The 19,931-nt window shown below is 34.9% G+C and overlaps 2 protein-coding genes across 2 annotated transcripts; both read left to right on the top strand.

The window, feature by feature from the left end:
- Positions 1 to 5,399: 5,399 nt before the first annotated feature.
- LOC132052460 (histone deacetylase 6) lies at positions 5,400 to 11,151 on the top strand. Its single transcript, XM_059444007.1, has 6 exons — positions 5,400 to 6,076; positions 8,834 to 9,274; positions 9,391 to 9,533; positions 10,075 to 10,165; positions 10,236 to 10,375; positions 10,686 to 11,151. The coding sequence occupies exons 1-6, from the start codon at positions 5,528 to 5,530 to the stop codon at positions 10,735 to 10,737; spliced, it is 1,416 nt and encodes a 471-aa protein (XP_059299990.1). The 5' UTR covers positions 5,400 to 5,527; the 3' UTR covers positions 10,738 to 11,151.
- A 148-nt stretch (positions 11,152 to 11,299) lies between these two features.
- Positions 11,300 to 12,829, top strand: LOC132052461 (uncharacterized). Its single transcript, XM_059444008.1, has one exon. It carries the CDS (start codon positions 11,672 to 11,674, stop codon positions 12,680 to 12,682), a length of 1,011 nt encoding a protein of 336 aa, XP_059299991.1. The 5' UTR covers positions 11,300 to 11,671; the 3' UTR covers positions 12,683 to 12,829.
- Positions 12,830 to 19,931: the final 7,102 nt, after the last annotated feature.

Genomic DNA, 19,931 nt, shown 5'->3' with positions numbered 1-19,931 from the left:
ATGTTAAAACCCCAAAGTACTCAAACACCTTATAATAAGGATAATAACCTTTGTTTGAAGTTTAAGATGTAATTATTTGACCAGGCACATGTTATCAATAATTATGTCAACTACTTACTGCAGACGATGATTCTTTCGCTTTTGTTTTTTTCATTCATGCACAAAATTTCTTTCAAATAGTTTGCCAGCAACTGAAATGTGGTCCCAATTAGTCTTGATTATATAGATTGTTATGGGAGAGTTTAATTGAAGTATAATTGATACTCAATTAGCATGTGGAATACCAAACTGTATCATATTAGAGCTAGAGTTGATCTGATTCATAAAAGTTTTGTAAAATTACGTACCCAATATATATTGATCCACCGTAAATAACTCCTATATTGATGAACTAGAAAGGATTTCGACCTCTTAATTCGCCAAAATTTTAAAGTAAATTGTACTAGCTTCTTACTGCCAACAAGTCCATAAAGGGGGTCTCTAAACGACTAGTACTTCCTCTGTTTTATTTTGTTTGACACATTTTTCTTATAGCATATTCAAAAAAGGATAATACATTTTCTTTTTAAAATTTATATGCAGCTTAGCTTTAAACTTTCATTTTATTTTTAATGAGATAGATTTATAACCATATATATGTTCATAATTGTATAAGAGCTTTTATTATTTTAAGACACTTTGGCGACTATAAGCCTAAAGCCATTAAAGCCCTTGCTGATACGTGCCACCAGCTCAAACATGAAAGGAAGACATAGCTGCAATGATTGTGTGTATGAATTTTTAAGGATGTTTTGAATTGAAAGGAAGAGAGAGATTGACCTCGTCGAAGAGAAGGGAGGGCTTGTTTTCTTTGTTTTTGGATTGATTAGGAAAAAGAAATGAATGGGGTTCATTTGATGCTTAACCTACAAGGCCGGCTTGGCAATTTAGTTGAAACTTTTCTTTCATGGCCTGATGTGAGACTTGACTTTCATGTTTGAACTGTTAGCACATATTGGCAAGTCAATGTTTGTTAGGAGGAAGTTCGGGACATTTCAATAAGTTATAATTAGTGAAGATAATAAAATGTGTTGTCTATTGGACAAGAATTTCGATTGTATTGACTGACTTTTTTTTTTTTAATAAAAAGTTCTTATTGTTTAATCATCGATCAAATTCAACAATATTTTTCAATAATAATTTACTACTAATGTATACTTTCTGTTAAAAGGTGTAAGATATTATTTTGTGAATTATATTATTTTGTGAATTATAAGAATGACTGATGGGGGACAAAGTGGGAGTGGCCTCGGTGGAGGACAAGATGCGGGAAGTAAGGCTGAGATGGTTTGGGCATGTGAAGAGGAGAGACCCCGATGCTCCAGTGCGGAGGTGTGAGAGGTTGGTTATGGACGGTTTCAGGAGGAGTAGAAGTAGGCCGAAGAAATATTGGAGAAGGGTGATTAGACAGGACATGGCGAAGTTCCAACTCACCAAGGACATGACCTTAGATAGGAGGTTATGGAGGACGCATATTAGGGTAAAAGGCTAGTAGGTAGTACCGCTTATTCCTTTGTACTAATAGTCGCAGTTTTGCCCTATAGTTTCTTGTCCTTTGATTTATGTTGTTATCTACTGCTCCTTTTTTTTTTCACACCATTTTATCATGGTTTTTTTTCTCTTTCGGTATTTTCATTTTCATACTGCTTTAAATTGCTTGTCCTTATTTGACTTTTTTTTTGCCATGCTTTCTCTTGAGCCGAGGTCCTTTGGAAACAACCTCCCTATCTTCCTAAGTAGGGGTAAGGTCTGCGTACACTTTACTCTCCCCAAACTTCACATTATGGGATTCCACTGGGTATGTTGTTGAATTATAAGAATGACTCTTTATAAGGTGGATGAAAAAATTATGAACGATTGAACAACACAAGCAACTTCTGTCAATACAATACACAACTTATGACCAAGTTAGCACGATAGATAGGCTAAATGAATAGTATCAAATCTTGCTGGTCCATCATAACTTGTGCAACACAACCAACATTTTGTATATGGGGCAGAACTTTTGACTAATTGAGCAGGTTCACTATGTCTGATATTGAAATGCCCTGAACTCCTGCCTCATAAGTGAAAATCAAAATATATATATTACCCCCAAAATATGAGACCAAATGCATGTGATAATACCCGTTCAGGGACAACTTTTACACACTCAACCTTTTACATAACAGAGGCTATTTAAAAAAAAAAAAAAAAAAACTGAAATGGGTTAAAAGTTTGCGTCCAATTGGGTTATTCTTGTAAATTGCCCCATATAAAAGGAGACAGACTATTTCAAAATATTATGCGGATTTCCCTTCATATGTATTGGTCTTTAATTTTCCCCCTCAAATTGGTGATCTTTAATTTTTGTCCCTACTTCTTCTTTAATCAAAATTTATGGGTCAAAGTACCCTTATTCGCGCGTCTGCTAAATTAGAGATTCGCGTTCGAACCCCAGCAGAGTAAAAAAAATAAAAATTCGCAAGCCAAGATTTTCATTGAAACAATTCCTATTCGGGGTAAAGTTATGCCTAAGGCATAACTTATGTAGTATCCTACAGAACTATGTTGGACAAGGATTAAGGCATAACTTCTATATAAAAACTAAGCCTTAAGGAATAATTATGCAGGATAACTTAATTTCTACAGAATTATGCCTTAAGACATAACTTTATCCCGAATAGGCATAGTTTGCTGTTAAACCGTGCCTTGCAATTTTTTTTTTTTTTTTAAAACTCTATTGGGATACTACAGAAGTTATGCCCATAAGACATAACTTTACCCCGAATAGGCATAGTTTGCTATAAAATCTTGCCTTGTAATTTTATTTTTTTTTTACTCAGTTGGGGTTCGAACCTAGAATGTTAGGACATTTTTGGCACTTTTTTAGTCGAAGGGCAAAAATTAAAGACCAGCAATTTGAGGGGCAAAAAATTAAGACCACCCCGAAATAAGGGCATTCCTGCGAATTGCCGAAACTATTTTTCTCGTGTCATTCTCTTGGACTTAGTAGACTTGCGAGTCTCATAGAAATCAAAGAGGAAACTAAACCCAATTTCACCATCACTATCAGTCCCGAGCTCAAATTCGTGGCCTAATGGACTCCTCCACCTAGACGGCGGCGCATCGCTTCCATCCACTGGCACCGGCGCAAAGAAGCGGCGCGTCTCATACTTCTACGAACCCACAATCGGTGACTATTACTACAGTTAAGGTCATCCAATGAAGCCTCACCGTTTCCGTATGCCCCACAATCTCATCGTACACTACTACATAGAATATTATTTTATGGATTATAAGCTAGCGTTTGGTCATAGATTCCTAAAAAAAAAAAAACTTGATTTGGGTGAAGTTTTTCAAGTTTTGAAAATGTGTTTGGCCATGGTTTTTCAAATATATTTCCCTTTTTGTTTTGAAAAATATGAAACATTACTTCTACCCATAAGTTCTAAAAACTATCAAGACTACCCAACCATACAAAACATACATACTTGCTAATCCCGGATTATGCAGAACATGATATTTTAATAAAAATTGCTAATAACACACTTACTAGCTACTTCAATTCAAATTACAATACAAAGATCCATCCGTTCAAGAAAAAAAAATGCCAGTAACTAGCTTAGCTCGCTCACTTTATAGAAGATACTGCTTTAATTGTAAAAATATGATAGATACGACTTTAATGGAGGAACATGGTAGATAAAATTAGTTGGGTCATAAATAGATGAGATTTTTTTATTTTTTTTATTTTTTATAAAATATAAAAGTTTGGCGTAGTTTTTAAAAGGCCAGAACATTGATCTTCGTCCAAAAACATATTTGAGCCAGAATTTGAGATTTGAAAACAAATCTTCAAAATATGCTCCCAAAATCTATGGCCAAATGGGAGCTAAGAATGATTATTTTTTTTACAGAGTGGAAGAAAAAGTTGTGAATAATTAAACAACACAAGCAATTTTTTTCAGTACTTCGCGTGACCAATTTAACGAGGAAATGATGAACATGATCCTTTACAATTTGAATAGAAGAAAATAATTCTGCAAAGATCTCTTATTGTGTAAAAATAAAAATCTCTTATAAAAAAATCATAAAACTAAAAAACAAATCTATAAAACAAGTTGTCCCTCAATTTACTACTATATATAAGAGACAATCAATGGGCTTTTGTAGTCCTCACAAAAGTTTTCAATAAAATGTCAAAATTTTCAATTAATTACTTGTAGGTCATAATCTTATTTTTTAAAGTTAAATTTGTTTTTTGTAGTTATGGTTGACATTTCAAAAGTTGTCGAACCTCCTACCCTAATTTTTTTTTTTTTAATTTCCTATCTGGTGTCCGATATCCACATTGGAGCACGATTAATCTGGATTTGCGTCGCGCAGGGTCCGTTCAGGGAAGCGCTCCCTAATAAGAATTTTCCCAAACCCAGGTTCGAACCTAAGACCCCTGGTTAAGGGAGGAACAACCACATCCATTGCACTTTATTTTCCTATTACTTTCTTCTATAGACTAATCTATTAACCTAAAAAAAATTCATGTCTTTGCTAGATTCTTGCTTCTTATTGCTCTTTCATTTTCTCCTTTTTCATTTGTTGCTTATTATAGATTTTTGCATGTAGGCATTTCTTTTACTTTATATTTGTATTTGAAGATTTCTTGAAAATTCGTTTACTTACATGTAAGCATTTTTTTGAATTTATATTTATACTTTAATGAGCTCATATGTGTTTAAAAAGCTATTATTAAAATAATTTTCAGATAGTTTTAAAATTATAGATGTCATATAGTGTTGAAAATAAAGATAGTGTTATCAGTCAAGATCTGGCTATCTTTAAAATCTCTTGTTTGGTCAACTATATTCATTTTTTCAACACAAAACAAGTTTAAAGCAGGGCGGAGTTAGAGTGTCGGCTACGGGTTTGATCGAATTCAGAAGTTAAAATATTAAAGGAATGAAATGAAAATTTTACTTTTAGATATTGAAAATATACTTATTTGGAAATTCTTTAATTTAAAATATCTATTTTTTTATCTTGAATAATAAAACTAGTTAATATAATAAGTAGAATGAATAATGTCAAATCTTGCTCATCTATCACAACTTGTAAATATTTAACTAAATATGAGGCAGAACATATGGCCAGTTGATCAAGTTTACTGTGTTTGGCTAGTTGAAATATCCCGAACCCCTACCTCATAAGCAAAACTACTTTATATTCTCAACCTATGCGCAATTAGCAACATAAATTTTGGTCAATGGATTTTCTTAAGCATAGGCTAGTTTTGAAACTTTTTTGAAGTGGATTATAAGTTAAAGACTATTGGGTCTATTTTTGTAAATTATCCCATATAAAATGAGACGGTCGGGTCGTTCTCCTTCCCTTATAAGTAAGTTAATAGCATCTGCTGGACTCATTAGACTGCGAGTAGTCTCATAGAAATCAAAGAGGAAACAAAGCAAACCCAATTTCATCACTCCGAGCCCAAAAGTAGTGTGGCCTAATGGACTCCTCCACCGTAGACGGCGGCGCGTCGCTTCCATCAACCGGCACAGACGCAAAGAAGCGGCGCGTGTCATACTTCTACGAACCCACAATCGGTGACTACTACTACGGTCAAGGTCATCCAATGAAACCTCACCGTATCCGTATGGCCCATAATCTCATCGTACACTACTATCTCCACCGTCGTATGGAAATAAACCGTCCTTTCCCGGCGCGTGCTGATGACATACGTCGATTCCACGCGCCTGATTATGTTGACTTCCTTGCTTCGGTTTCGCCTGAGACGTTACATGACCATACACACGCGCGTCATCTCAAGCGCTTTAATGTGGGTGAGGATTGTCCTGTTTTTGATGGGCTTTTCGGGTTTTGTCAAGCGAGTGCTGGTGGATCTATTGGTGCTGCTGTTAAGCTTAATAGACAAGATGCTGATATTACTATTAATTGGGCTGGTGGGCTTCACCATGCAAAGAAAAGTGAAGCTTCTGGTTTTTGTTATGTTAATGATATTGTTCTTGGTATACTTGAGCTCCTCAAAGTCCACAGGGTATACACTTTTTTACTCTCTATTAAGTATTCTCGTTGTTTCTTTACGTTTTGAATTGATGAATAATTTCATTTAGACACTCGAGCTATGTCCGGTTTCTATTAGACATTCGAACTATGTCCTGTTTCTATTAGACACTTTGGAAAACGTAATGTGTGGGTTCACAGGCGCTCATTATGTAAATAAGTTATTAATCACATAAAATATACCTCATTTAGAACGTGCACGAGGTTTTACGGCTTATTGAGGCTAATGCGTATAATTAAAGGAGGTGATATATTTTAACTGGTTAACTTGTCTATGTAATGGGCGTTTGAGAATATGCGCTAAAGATTTTCATTTTTTTTTTTTTTTTTTTTGTAATTTTAGTTGTTTCTTTACATTTTGAATTGATGTATAATTTCATTTAGACACTCGAATTATGTCCTGTTTTAATTGAGCACCTGAATACATGATAAAATATTTCTTGTTATGTAGGTGTTCACAAGTGCTCATTACGTAAATAAGTTGTTAATCACATAAAATATATCCCATCCTTTGATTATACACATCAGCATCAATTAGAAAATGCATGAGGTTTTACGGCTTATTGAGGCGAATGCGTATAATTAAAGGAGGTGATATATTTTAGTTGGTTAACTTGTCTATGTAATGGGCGTATGAGAACATGCGCTTAAGACTTTCAATTTTTTATTTTATTTTAGTTGTTTCTTTACATTTTGAATTGATACATAATTGTGTACTTGCCGAACTTTGTGCTAAAGTGTTTGATATTGCATTTGATTACAGTGCTATACCTCTATGTTTCTATGTTTCTGATGCTTAACTCTTTGCTCTTTAATCAATTTTGAAATAATAAGTGCAGATATACATTGTGTTCAATCATATTTCGTTCCTTTTTTTTTTTTTTGGCTTAATACATGGACAGCCCATCAAACTTGCTAGCAAATTTCATTTAGACACTCGAACTATATCTTGTTTCAATTGAGCACTTGAACACATGATAAAATGTTCCTATTAGACACTTTCAATTCAAATTATGAAAACATTTTCTTCCAGGGAAAACATGTTTTCCTAGAAAATGTTTTGTTTTATGGGAAAACAAGCGGGTTTCTAATTATTTTCTAGTGTTACTCAGATTAAGGTAGAAGGCTAGTAGATAATATCGTCTATCCTTTCATATTAGTAGTCGCATTATCGCGATATAATTTCTTGTGCTTTGATTTCGGCTACTATCTGTTATTTCCTGTACTTTGATTATCTTATTTTATCTGTGATAGCTATTGCCCCTTTGCAAACTGCTTCATCATGGCTTAGTCGCTTTCGTTATTTTCATTTCTATATCGCTTTGAATTTCTTGGCCTTATCTGACCTCTTTTTATGCTTTTTATTGAGCCGAGGGTCTTTTGGAAACAGCCGTCCTACATTGGTAGGAGTAAGGTCTGCGTATACTCTGCCCTCCCCAGACCCCACGTTGTGGGATTTCACTGGATTGTTGTTGTTGTTGTTGTTTCGTTAAGCAAGCAAAAAACCATTATACCAAGACCATCTATATATAATCTAGCAAAACACTATGCGGGTGGGATGGGGTGGGTAGTGGGCGTTCGGGGGTCGCGGGGGTGGGATGATCAAGGGGTGGGGATTGGGGGTGTTGGGTGAGTGGGGAAGAGACATTTATGGAACTTGCTTTCCCCACTTCCATTAGGGAAGTCATTTTCCTCATTTTTAACGTTTTCCTAATTTTTAAGGAACTTGTTTTCCGAGAAAATTCGAAACGTTTTCAAGAAAACGTTTTCCTCCATTCCAAACACACCCTTAAAGGTTTGAAACATGTGTTTAATCTGGTTTTCATTTATCATTCTCTCTCTTCCTTTTTTTTTCTTTTTCTTTTTTTCTTGTGGTAATATATATTTCCTGATGGCTGTCAGAATGGAGTACATGAGTGTAATCCACAATATAGTTTTAGGTGAGATGAGACCATCTTGTACACCCTATTTTGGGTGAGGGTGATCGGGATTGGACGTTTTATTGAACTATGGAATAGAAGTGATGGTACCATCATGTACTTAATAAGGGTGCTTTGGACTTTCGTTAATAAAATTTTGGGTGTCAATATGGTATGTGGCCCTGCCCTTGTGTATAAGTTTCTGGTAAACCATTTTGAGGAGTATGAAGAAGCCAACTAAAGGTAAGCATGATGCCCATGATTCATATCCTTGTGGATTGGCTGGTTCAGATCGTAGCATTTGGTGTAACTTCAGAAAAGTTTGATGTGAAGGGAGTAAATGTTATGGACTATGGAATACCTATAAACTTGAATTTGACTTTGCCAAATTTATTCTGAAGAAATATGAAAACCTGACTATTTTCCTTGTATTAGCTGGGGCAGATCTGTTCCATCTCTGTGGAAGCATTTAGCAATTCATAAGGATCAATCAAAAGAAATATTGACACGTTACGACCTCAAGTTACAATCTAGTTCCAAATATATGTACACATTATTTGTTAGAATTCCTCTTGTTTTAGTACATCTCTAAGACTTCTAGGAAGTGGAACTTAGTTAGTCTTGATCAATCATTATTTCTCTTCTTATGAAATATATCACTTATAGAATCTGGCTAATTGTAGTGTGAACGCAGTTGCATACAAGTATAAGCTGTAGGTTTGCAACATCTTTTCCTTTGATTCAATCTTTAGCCTTGACTAGAGCTTGCTTTGAGTTACTCTTCCTCTGAAATGTTGAGTATTGCTCTGCAGCGTGTATTGTATATAGACATTGATATTCATCACGGAGATGGTGTTGAGGAGGCTTTTTTCACCACGGATAGAGTCATGACAGTGTCTTTCCATAAGTTTGGGGACTTCTTTCCTGGTACAGGGCATATCAAAGACATTGGTGCAAATCAAGGGAAGTACTATGCCCTAAATGTCCCATTAAATGATGGGATGGACGATGAAAGTTTCAGTAGACTATTTCAACCCACAATACAAAAAGTCATGGAGGTCTACCAACCTGATGCTGTTGTTCTCCAATGTGGGGCCGATTCACTGGCTGGAGACAGGTTGGGTTGTTTCAACTTGTCTGTCAAGGGCCATGCCGACTGCCTTAGATTCCTCAGATCCTTCAATGTCCCTCTGATGGTACTGGGCGGTGGAGGTTATACTATAAGAAATGTCGCTAGGTGCTGGTGCTATGAGGTCTCTCTCTCGTCTTCCCATCTTGTTCGTTTGCACCTGCTTTTCAGATTCTCTATCTATTACTACTATTTGTTTCAGAATATGTGCTAAGTTTCAACTGCTTTCCTTTGTTGCAGACAGCAGTCGCAGTTGGGGTAGAACCTGAAAATAAATTGCCTTACAATGAATATTATGAGTATTTTGGCCCAGATTATACTCTTCATGTTGAACCACACCCCATGGAGAATCAAAATTCACCTAGGGATTTGGAGAAGATCAGGTAATTTGACCATTGTACTACTTCCTGTAGTTTGAGGGAATTCCCATCAGCAGCTCTCACATATGCTAACCTAATATATCTTGCAACATGTTTGTTAAACGACCTTTTCCTAGTGCATTTTATGCATTCTGTTGGTGCTGAACAAAATTATGTTCATTTTCTTTTACTTTTCGACAGGTGACCTTAGTTGATAGTAGATTACCATCAAATTGATGCCTCAGTGGTGTATATGAGACAGATTCTGCTATTCTATCTGTAACGACTAGATTATACTAGTATAATACGATCCTAATCAGAGCAAGAACATCGGTTGTTTCTGTTTATTTTTTGTTAATGACGGGCAACTATTTACTCTTTATGCATATTTTTGAAATAATATGCCGAGAAGTACATTTTCTCTCTATCCATAAGTTCCTCTCGTTCTTCTTCAAGCAACGGCTAAACTCAGGGGCAATTATTTCCCCTCGTTCCTTTTTTTCTTCTATAGAGTAAATTGACAATTCTTTAGACATTACTTGACATAAATACTTGGTGGCTGCAGGAACTTATTGCTTGAGCAACTTTCACAATTACCTCATGCACCTAGTGTGCCATTTCAAACTACTCCTTCTACAACAGAAGTTCCGGAGGAGGTTAGTGGCGCCTTGATCATTAAATTACTACATGTATAGCCCCATCTTATTCTAGAAATTTGGATTGCAGAAAGAGCAAGATATGGATCGAAGGCCAAAACCACGGATATGGAATGGTGATGGTTATGAGTCTGATGCTGATGAAGATGAGAAGCCTAGACAACGAAGTTCCGATAGTAATCTTACTCCAGTAGAGTCATCTGACATGAGGTATGGCCTCAAGTTGCATTAAGTACTTCTGTGAAGCTTAAATATATGTGTTCTTTGAAAAATTGAGGCAACCTAATTGGGAAGTCCTTACTTCGTAAGACACAGGTATTTGGCTGACTATTATTAACTTGGTTTGCGCCTTAACTTGTAATGTGCAACGGAATGTTGTGAGACCAGCCTCAATCAACCATGGCTTTAGAGAAGATTTTTATTAAGCATCACAAAGAAATTTTATATGCAAGATTTAGTGCTTTTATGAAATGAAAATTCCCTTCCTTAAAAAGCTGAAGTGCTGTGGCTTCTGATGCAGGGATGTTGATGACCAAGCCAATGTAGACGACATGGTTGATGATCGTCCCTAGTTCAAAGCTCTTCTACATCTTCCCAAATGCAATGACTGATAATTTTTCTGGGTAGGAAGTACAAGCGATGGTGACCTTCCCCTCTCTTCGAGCAATTGTTCTTATGTCTCTTATGCTGAAAATGGAACTAGAAAATCATATATGGGAAAATACGTGCTTGAATATGGAAATAGAGTATTATGGCTGAGCTCCAGTTTTGTGTTTGTTAAGAGATTAACAGTGTAGATTGTAGTTAGTTGGTTTTAGATTAGTGATTGATGAGTTAAATGTGCACCACAAAACAGACAGGGCACGATGTTCTTACGGATACTGCTGCTAAGATACAATTATGTGTGTCCTGTGAGTTATCCGTATAGTACTGTGGATTTATCCATGTACTTTTGACACAATGATAGTTTCGTCTCTTCTTTGAACGAGATTAGGTTAATCATTTTGGTTCCTTAAATAGAGGGTGGTGATCATTGATCAGTCTTCTAAGTCGGTATCGTTTAGCCGCTATAAATATCACAGGCAACTACATCTCACGAAAGCTTGAAACGGTGAAACCTTACTGCCTATAAATGTTTAGATAACAAGGCTCTTTGAAACTTCATTAATATACCTTGAGGACATATGTTTCGTTGTCCTTTGATTGTTTGAAAACTTGCATCTATTTTTCCTAAATGTAAATCGTTAACCAATTTACGTGTAGATTTCGGAATATGTTACTAAAAAATTGTAATTTTTCCAATGAATTCCTTGTATTCTTGTTCTCAAAATGTTAGTCAAGAACAAACGCCAAAACTTCAAAATCCTTCCTATAGATGAGTTGTATTTAAGGGACTTCTTATCCCGCAAAACGGCAAAAGTGGCACCTTTTTTTTTTTTTTTTGCTTCAAAAAAGTAGAATCTACTTATACATTTTGCCAACAACTTAGACATTTGGGGAGGTGCCATGAATTTATTAGCAGCACAAAACTTCAAAACCTCCATCCAAACCCAACCCTCACTTCAATGTCACCTCCTTCTTTCTTCCCTACCCATAATCTTCAAAATCCACCACGAACCTCAAAACCCCATAGCTCTCAAATCCCACAAAACCCAAGCTTCAAACCACAAAAACATCACTCCCACAAGCCAACAACAACAACAAGAAGATGATGACGGGATCCCAATTGAACATGTCAAAACCCTAGTCAAATTCAAGTCAAGACACAACTACATCCGAGTTCTAGAAGTTTCTAGAAGAGCTGACCACCCATTAGCTGGTTCCAGGCTTCTTCTTCTAGATGCACCTGGTAACATCCACAGCATATCTTTCCTCTTTAAGTCAATCACAAACGCTTATTACGATGTTCTAGCAACTCTTCCACCAATATTACCACCTGGGCCATTAGGAATACTCGGGTTTGGAGCCGGGTCGGTTGCAAAATTGATTCTTGAAATATACCCACAAGGTGTCATCCATGGCTATGAACTAGACCCATCTGTAGTTTCAGTTGGAAGAGAATATTTTGGGCTTTCCAAGATTGAAAAAAAGTACCAAGATCGTCTTTTTATTTACATTAGCAATGCACTTAATGCTAGTGTGAAAGATGGATATTCAGGGCTTATAGTTGATTTGTTTAGTAAAGGGTGTTTGATACCTGAACTTCAAGACCCACAAACATGGGAAAAATTGAAAGGGAAGTTGAAGAAAGGTGGAAAGATAATGGTGAATGTGGGAGGGAGTTGTGTAGAGCCAGAGGATATTAGAAAAGATGGGAAATTGATAATGGAAGAGACATTAAAGGCAATGAATGAGATTTTTAAAGGTGAGGTTTATGTGTTGAATCTTGGAAATAGAAAACAGGCAGATAGTACTGTTGCTATTGCTGGTGGATTGCCTGATTTGGAGAAATGGAGGATGGCTGTCCCTAAGCCTTTGAGGTTTTATGTTGATATGTGGAACAAGTATGGTGGATGAAGAGTCTAATTTTTTTCCTTCTACGGATATTGTTTTTGTTTGATTTGTTGTGTGGAAATCAAAGCAATTCTTACATTGGGTCAATCCTTATAAAATCAGGATATGTTTTTTCTTATTTGGAAATTATAAAGAGAAAGAGTTAACTCATTTGTTTTCTTTTTTCTTTTAGCATTATACTTGAGTGCATTTTTCCTCTTTACCAAATTCCATAAAGAAAGGAGTGCTCTTAGTTTCCTTTTTTGCTACTAGGTAAGATGGAGAAAGATATTTCTACTTGCATTTTTTGGACAGAGATTCTAGTATTCTAGAGTACAAAAGAATCTAATTTCAGCATTTGTTGATCACTATGAACTCTGATAAAGCTTATAGATTCATAAAACAATAGAAACCATGACTAACGTGTAGTAACTTCAAATTTCCCCAGGCCTTGAAGAGGCAATATATTTACATTAAGGTACACATTATCATGCCGTTGCACGGTTGTCCTTCAAAGGCACTGGTCTTTAATTTTTGTCCTCAAATTGTTGGTCTTTAATTTTTGTCCTTTCCCGAAAATCCAAAAGTTCTGAGTTTGAACCCCGGATTAGTGGAAAAAAAAAAAAATTCGCAATAGACTTTTGCCCAAACTCTGACTTATAAGGTTCAAACTCTACCTTAAGGTATAGTTTTTATCTAAATCTCGCCTGGCAAATCCAAAACTCTAACTTGCGATTTTCTTTTTTAATTTTTGACTGAACTAGGGTTCGAACCTGGAACTCATGAGTTTTAGGTAAAGGACAAAAATTAAAGACCAACAATTTGAGGGGTAAAATTAAGCTTTTACCCAAAATGTAGTAGTGAGTAGTGAGTCTCAAGGCAAACCTCAGTCAAAATTCTAGAAAAAAATTAAAGACCATGTTTTAACCCTTAAGATAGACTTTTGCCCAAATTCTATCTCATAAGGTTCAAACTCTACCTTAAAGTATAGTTTTTATCTAAAACTCGCCTGGCGAATCCAAAACCCTAACTTGCGATTTTTTATTTTTATTTCTGAATGAGTTATCGAGTTCTTAACTAAAAATCGAGCATAAACTTGTTAAGGAATTTTTAGTTATGAGTTTTAGGTGAAGGACAAAAATTAAAGACCAACAATTTGAGGGGTAAAATTAAAGACCAGTGCCTTTGATGGACATTCCGCGCAAAAAAAGTCAAGAAGTATAGTGTAGTGTAGTCTAGTGTTGTGCAGTGAATAGTGACTTGTGTTGGTTCGTTCGGCCCAAAGGAGGCTTTCCCTCTTTACTGGGCTGGGGAAGCCTGGGCCAGTCCTCATTCACAACTTTGGCCCATAATCGGGCTAAACCGGAATTAGGCTTACGTAAAGGTATCACCTCAAACAAATAAATGTATGAAGCGTCTTTTTCATACACACAATTATCACTTAAAACATGGATATGAGTTTTTTCCCGTTTCGTTAACTACAACAGTTAAATTGTTTGATTAGATGTAAACATCAAGTGCGAATAAATATTAACCCTTTACTGAAAATTTTCACAATTGACATGCTAATGACAAAGTTTTATCCTCCTTTTTTCCGTTTCTGCTGAAGACAAGTGGGTGTTCCTTTAACGTTGAGAAAATTGTTGATACGTCCCATTCTTGTATGAGTGGCTTATCTGCCAGTAATAGTGGTCATCTCAATTGGTAAAAACTGTCGTCGTCATCATCATCATCATCATTTATTACCACTTCGACCAAAGGTAAAGATGATTTCCTCTAGTATAACAAAGGATTTGAAATTTTCTTATCATATTTCATTAATAATTTGTTTTGACATCTACCTATTTCATACAGTGAAAATGTGAAAGAATTTATTTTAAATAAATTCTCATTCACATAAATTTAGAGTCTATCATATCTTGTAGTAGAATAGCGGTGAAGGATGGTCAGTTGAACACTATTAATTGAAATTTGAAAGTATGCATAATTATATATGGATGAGCAAGAATAATTTGGGAAGGCTTGCATGATTGATTGAGTATAGGAAGATTCTTTTTGTTATAGGAATCAAAGCCAAGCTCTCTGGTGCAGGAGTTCTTTAACCTTTGAAACCAACCTAGGAGGCTTGTGAAATATATGTAAAAGCCTAGAGAGAACATGCAGGCGTGATATTAAGGGGGAGTTTAGGACTTAGGAGTAGGTAACCTAATAGGCTGATTGAAGGTCCTAGAAAAGGAAATGATCAGCTAGAGATCACAAAGCTCTTAGACCATGTTTATTGCATCCACTTCGTGACATCAAACTTTTAACTAGGATGCAGAAAACTATAATAAATACTGTATAAGATGGTCATAGATCACTAGGCAATTGAGTTGTGAATTGTGTCACGCTATTACATCTTTGGATTAGACTTTTTGATGTCCCCCTTTTCTTTCTTTTTTTCTAGCACTTTGAGCTGTAAAGAGGTTGGGGAAGGTAAGAAGTGCCAAGTTGATCTTGTACACTAGCTATATATGACTAATATTTTAGACTCCTATCGGCCAGAGTCCGTGCTCTTCATTAGAGGTCTTGAATTCGAGCCCGAAGTCTTGGATTTGATCCCTGAAATCAAGTATTAATAGGCTTTACATAATATAAAGTGGATTTCAAAATAGATATCGGACACCGAATAGGAACTAAGGAATTTAGGCTCCTCATCTCACAATTAGCTGCGGTGGCAACTACGTAGGCGTTTGTGTTGGGTAAATGGCCCAAAGATACTCTTAACATGATGTGATATTCTCCGCTTTGGGCCAAGCCCGCACGGTTTTCCCCAAAAGGCCTCACATCATTAAGAGTATCCAACTCCTTATAAGTAGGCTCATTTTTCTTTTCAGCTACCAATGTGGTACTTTGTTCGCACACCCAACAATCTTCCCCTCTAACTAAGTTCCACATGACTCATTACGGGTCAGAGATTCAACGTGTCAATGTGCCACCCACATCGTCGCAGTATTTACAATACCGAATCCCAAAGGTCGTGTACGCGTCTTCAAAGCTTACGGTAAAGGTTGTAAACCTGCCCATAGACGGGCAAAGGCACTAAGCCGGCCCCACGCCACACTCCGCCATCTTCATACTTGTCCCGCCAAACCATTGGATCTGATACCAGTTATTGGGCTAAACGGCCCAAAGATACTCTTAATATGATGTGATATTATCCATTTTGGGCCAAGCCTCGCATCGGTTTTTTTTTTTTTTCCCAAAAGGCCTCACATCATTAAAAGTATCCAACTCCTTATAAGTAATTCCTTTTTCTTTTCAGCTACCAATGTGGTACTTCGTTCGCATACCCAACAGTTTGGCCATAGATTCCATTTTTTTTTTTTAACTTTATTTGAAATTTATAAAGTTGGAGTTGAAGATGGAGGTACGTTTGGTTATATTTTTTGCAAAGGAGAGAAGAGAGTACTTTATTTGTATTTTTGTGAAGATCGAGTTGGAAAATAGATTCAGAGCATTTTCCAAATTCGGAATCCAACTCCAAGTAATTGGATTTGAAAATTCTATAACCAAACACTGATTTTGAGAAAAAAATGAAAGATTTTTTTTTTTTAAAAAAAGTGAATAATTTGACCAGACGGCTCCATTACTCCTTTCGACTCATTTTATGTGAAGGTGTAGCTTGAGGAGTCAATTTTTATTTTCTTTAACTACAATTTTCGAAAAGTATTTTTTTTTTAAAGTGCTTTTCAAAAAAATTACTTTTTGCGAAAAACAGTTTCTGCTACTCTCCAAAAATACTTGTTTTCTCACAAAAACTTGTCCAAACACCTCACTTTTTTTAACATAAACAATTGTTGAAAAAAATTAAGCACTTTTGAAAAAAAAAATAAGCTTGATCAAATAGGCTATAACTTTTGTCTATGCTTTTAATTGGGTAGAACTAGCTGATTCATCCCATTTAACATTAGTACATTTGTAAAAGGGGCACAATTAACTTTTGTATGACTAGCGGGTCTAGAAGCTAGCGTGGTAGTGTTTCTGTAGCTCTCACATGTGCATCACTATCACATAAGTGAAAGGTTATGAACCTGAAATATGCACTTTTGCAATTGTTCTCTTTTCTGTTTGTCTTCTTTAATTTCTTGTTATCCCTTTGACTCACAATCAAAGTTAGTTTAATGATGATTTAATTTCCTTGCTTTCTGTCATTTCTTTAATTTCTTGTGTGCGAAACTGATGCCGGAAGGAGACTTTACCGAGTAAGTGACAATTTTAAAATGAAGATATTGAATTTTCTAGTCTAACAATTTAATTTAGTGAACATAATTGGTCTTGCAAATACATTTCGAAACAAATAGGAGACATTAGTACGAGATTTTCCATTTAATTTCGCTCAGGGTGTCAAATGGACATGTTGGCCTGAATTTGATCGGGTTAAAATGGACTGAGTTAATAAATGGCCGAACTGACATTACTTTGAGTTGAGATAGATAGGTAAATTTATAAATAGCAACTTTTCAGCCCCTATAATTGAAAAATATATATATATATATATATGGATTATATAATATATAGGTGAAAGTGTGTACGACACTATCATGGAAATTCAACTATGCAATTTTTAATTTTATAACAATGATTATTTTTCAATTACAAGATTAAATACTGGCTAGCCCGTGCTATTATTATGAGATAGATCGAGTCATAGCCCAACCCGCCCAACTCTTATCAAATATTAATTTCTTTTTAGATTTTCATAATTTATTTAATTACCTAATAAAACTTTTGTTCTCTTTGTTATAACTTATAGATAATTATATATCAAAAAAAAAAAAAAATTGACAAGATTTCTCTTTGGTCAATTGGGTTAAATATTCAGCATGAATTGCATGGACTTCTCAAAATGAGTTAAGTTAATTAATGAGCGAATCATTAACGTGTCAAGTTTAGATTGGACGGGTCTTTATTTTTCATTAGCTAATTTTACCACTGCCGTTTAGAGTTGTCAAAATGAGCTTGGCCTGCCGAGGCCAACCCAACCCTTTATATAAGTAATGTTGGTCTAAGATTTTCTTAATCCATTTAGAAGCGAATAGCTTAACCTCTCTTGGCCCGCCAGCCTCATGTTTAGATTGGCCAGCCCTTGAGGTCGGGAAAAAATAATAAATTAGTTAATTTTAAAAAAGTTATGAGTTAAGCAAAAAGATGGAAATTAATGAAAAAAGAAAAGAAAAGAGAAAGTACTAACTATTAAGCAGTAAATTGGAGACTAGAGTTATGTTTTAGTCTCAGAAATCATATTATGTTTAATTTTTTTTTTTTGGACGTTACTTGGATTAGTGAACAAAGATAGTAATTTATGTTTGTTCTTTTGATTTTATTTTGTTTCTGTAATGTGAGTTCGTGCAAGAATGGTATAGTAGAAAATTATGTTTCAGATTGTAGATTTTTAGTGTTTAGATTGTCTAAAAAATCACTTAGAGAATGCAATTTCGGTAGAATAAAAATCTTAAAGGACGGCCCATGAAAAAGTTAAATTTGGCCGTGCTCTTTCGCCATTTTAGAGGTCCTTTTTTTAAAAATAGTCAGCCCGTCCTAACCCATTTAAATCTCTCTAACCCTTTAGGCCAGCCTGTTTTGACACCTCTAACTAGGGGTGTACATGGACCGGATTAGTTTGGGTTTTTTAAAGACCAAACCAAACTAACAAAAGTCAGGTTTTTCAACCTCGAATTTTCTCGGTTTTTTCGGGTTGTTCAGGGTTTTTGGGTTTTTTTCTGGTAAAGTCAAAACATATAACTTGTACTTCAAATATTTCTTTGGTCCTAGTAAGATATGATTATCTAATTAAGATATTTATTAAGAAAATAACACCAAATGTGTGATGAGAGATACATTGTACTAAAATATTCAACAAAAAAAAGTAATGAAATTGCATAAAATAAAATGATCATAATATAAAAGTACTAAGTCATGCTATAATAAATACGGCTAATTTATAAGGCATATAGAAAAAATGGTGATAATCTAAAAGTACTAAGTCATCCTAAAATAAGTTTTTACCCTAAAATATGCACGGCCAATAAGTATTAATTACATGACTAGATATTAAAGAAAAATATTAAGTTATGTATTTTCATGCTAAACTAATATAAAACTAAAGAATAGATATCCAACTTTATTGTCATTTCTAGTGTTAGAATTGAATTTCTTTTGTTAGCGTTAGTATTGATTTGATTTTTGTTGAGTTTTATTTGAGTTACTAATATCTATGGGCTATAAAACTTATTGGATCATACAAAATTCTAATTCTAAGCTTGAAATAATATGTTAAAAGACAAAAAACTATGAAAAAGTTTAAGACACATTTATAATTACATCATAAATAACACATAAAATATTTTTGAAATTTTATAAATGTAATGTCGGGTTGGTTTGATTCGGTTTGACTTTTTTTAGTTAAAATCAAATCAAACCAATAGTGTTCAGATTTTTCTTTTTAAAACCACACCACTAGTAGAGTTTTTTTCTTAATTTAATTTGAATTATCGGTTTGGTACAGTTTCTCGGTTTCCTTTGTACACCCCTAAGTCTCTAACCCCGTCTATGAAAGACAAAATGCAAGTAGTGTTAGGAAACAAATAATGTGCATGTACATTATATTGTACATATAAACTATATAAAATATGAAACATATCTATCAATCATTCTTTGTTTCTGTTGTCAACTTTTATCTCTAAAAGTTAGACGTGGAAAAGAAGCAAATTAGGGCAGGTGAATATATTGTGGCAGAGATGTTTGCAGAATTACATTACATCAAGAAAAATGGGGATACGGGTGAGTGGGGAAGTTCTGTTCATGCCAGCCCCCATTCCCCACCACGATCTGATTGATGTTACTTTGTTTTTTCTACGGATTATTAGTCAGTAGAAGTGACTGATTCTTTGTTTCTTTTTGGTTGGATGTTTTTGATGTTCCATAGCTTCTCTCGCATAAACAGTCATCCATAGTCCACACATCAATTTGATCTGAATATGAATTGGAAAGAAGATCAAAAACTATTCGAACATGCCACTTATCATGGATGACTTTTCGGATAATATATTTGGCTTAAATAGAAGGCCTCTTATTGTTAAATGAACACATAAACACATGATAAAGTATTCCTACTAGACACAATCGATTCAAATTACGTAGATAACTTAATCACTTAAAATATATCAATTTCTTTAATTATATGCATTAGCCTCAATAAGCCGTAGAACCTCATGCCAGTTTTAGTTGAGGT

The sequence above is a fragment of the Lycium ferocissimum genome, chromosome 4 (genome assembly GCF_029784015.1).
Source record: "Lycium ferocissimum isolate CSIRO_LF1 chromosome 4, AGI_CSIRO_Lferr_CH_V1, whole genome shotgun sequence".
Taxonomy (NCBI): domain Eukaryota; kingdom Viridiplantae; phylum Streptophyta; class Magnoliopsida; order Solanales; family Solanaceae; genus Lycium; species Lycium ferocissimum.
Note: the sequence above shows the minus strand (reverse complement) of the source record. Positions and strands in the feature narration are given on the sequence as shown.

Excerpts from the sequence above, each read along its gene's own strand:
- LOC132052460 (XM_059444007.1), top strand. The coding sequence starts at position 5,528 with ATGGACTCCTCCACCGTAGACGGCGGCGCGTCGCTTCCATCAACCGGC. Across the intron at positions 9,534-10,074 it reads AGGGATTTGGAGAAGATCAG|GAACTTATTGCTTGAGCAAC; the intron begins GTAATTTGACCA and ends TGGTGGCTGCAG. Across the intron at positions 10,166-10,235 it reads CAACAGAAGTTCCGGAGGAG|AAAGAGCAAGATATGGATCG; the intron begins GTTAGTGGCGCC and ends TTTGGATTGCAG.
- LOC132052461 (XM_059444008.1), top strand. The coding sequence starts at position 11,672 with ATGAATTTATTAGCAGCACAAAACTTCAAAACCTCCATCCAAACCCAA.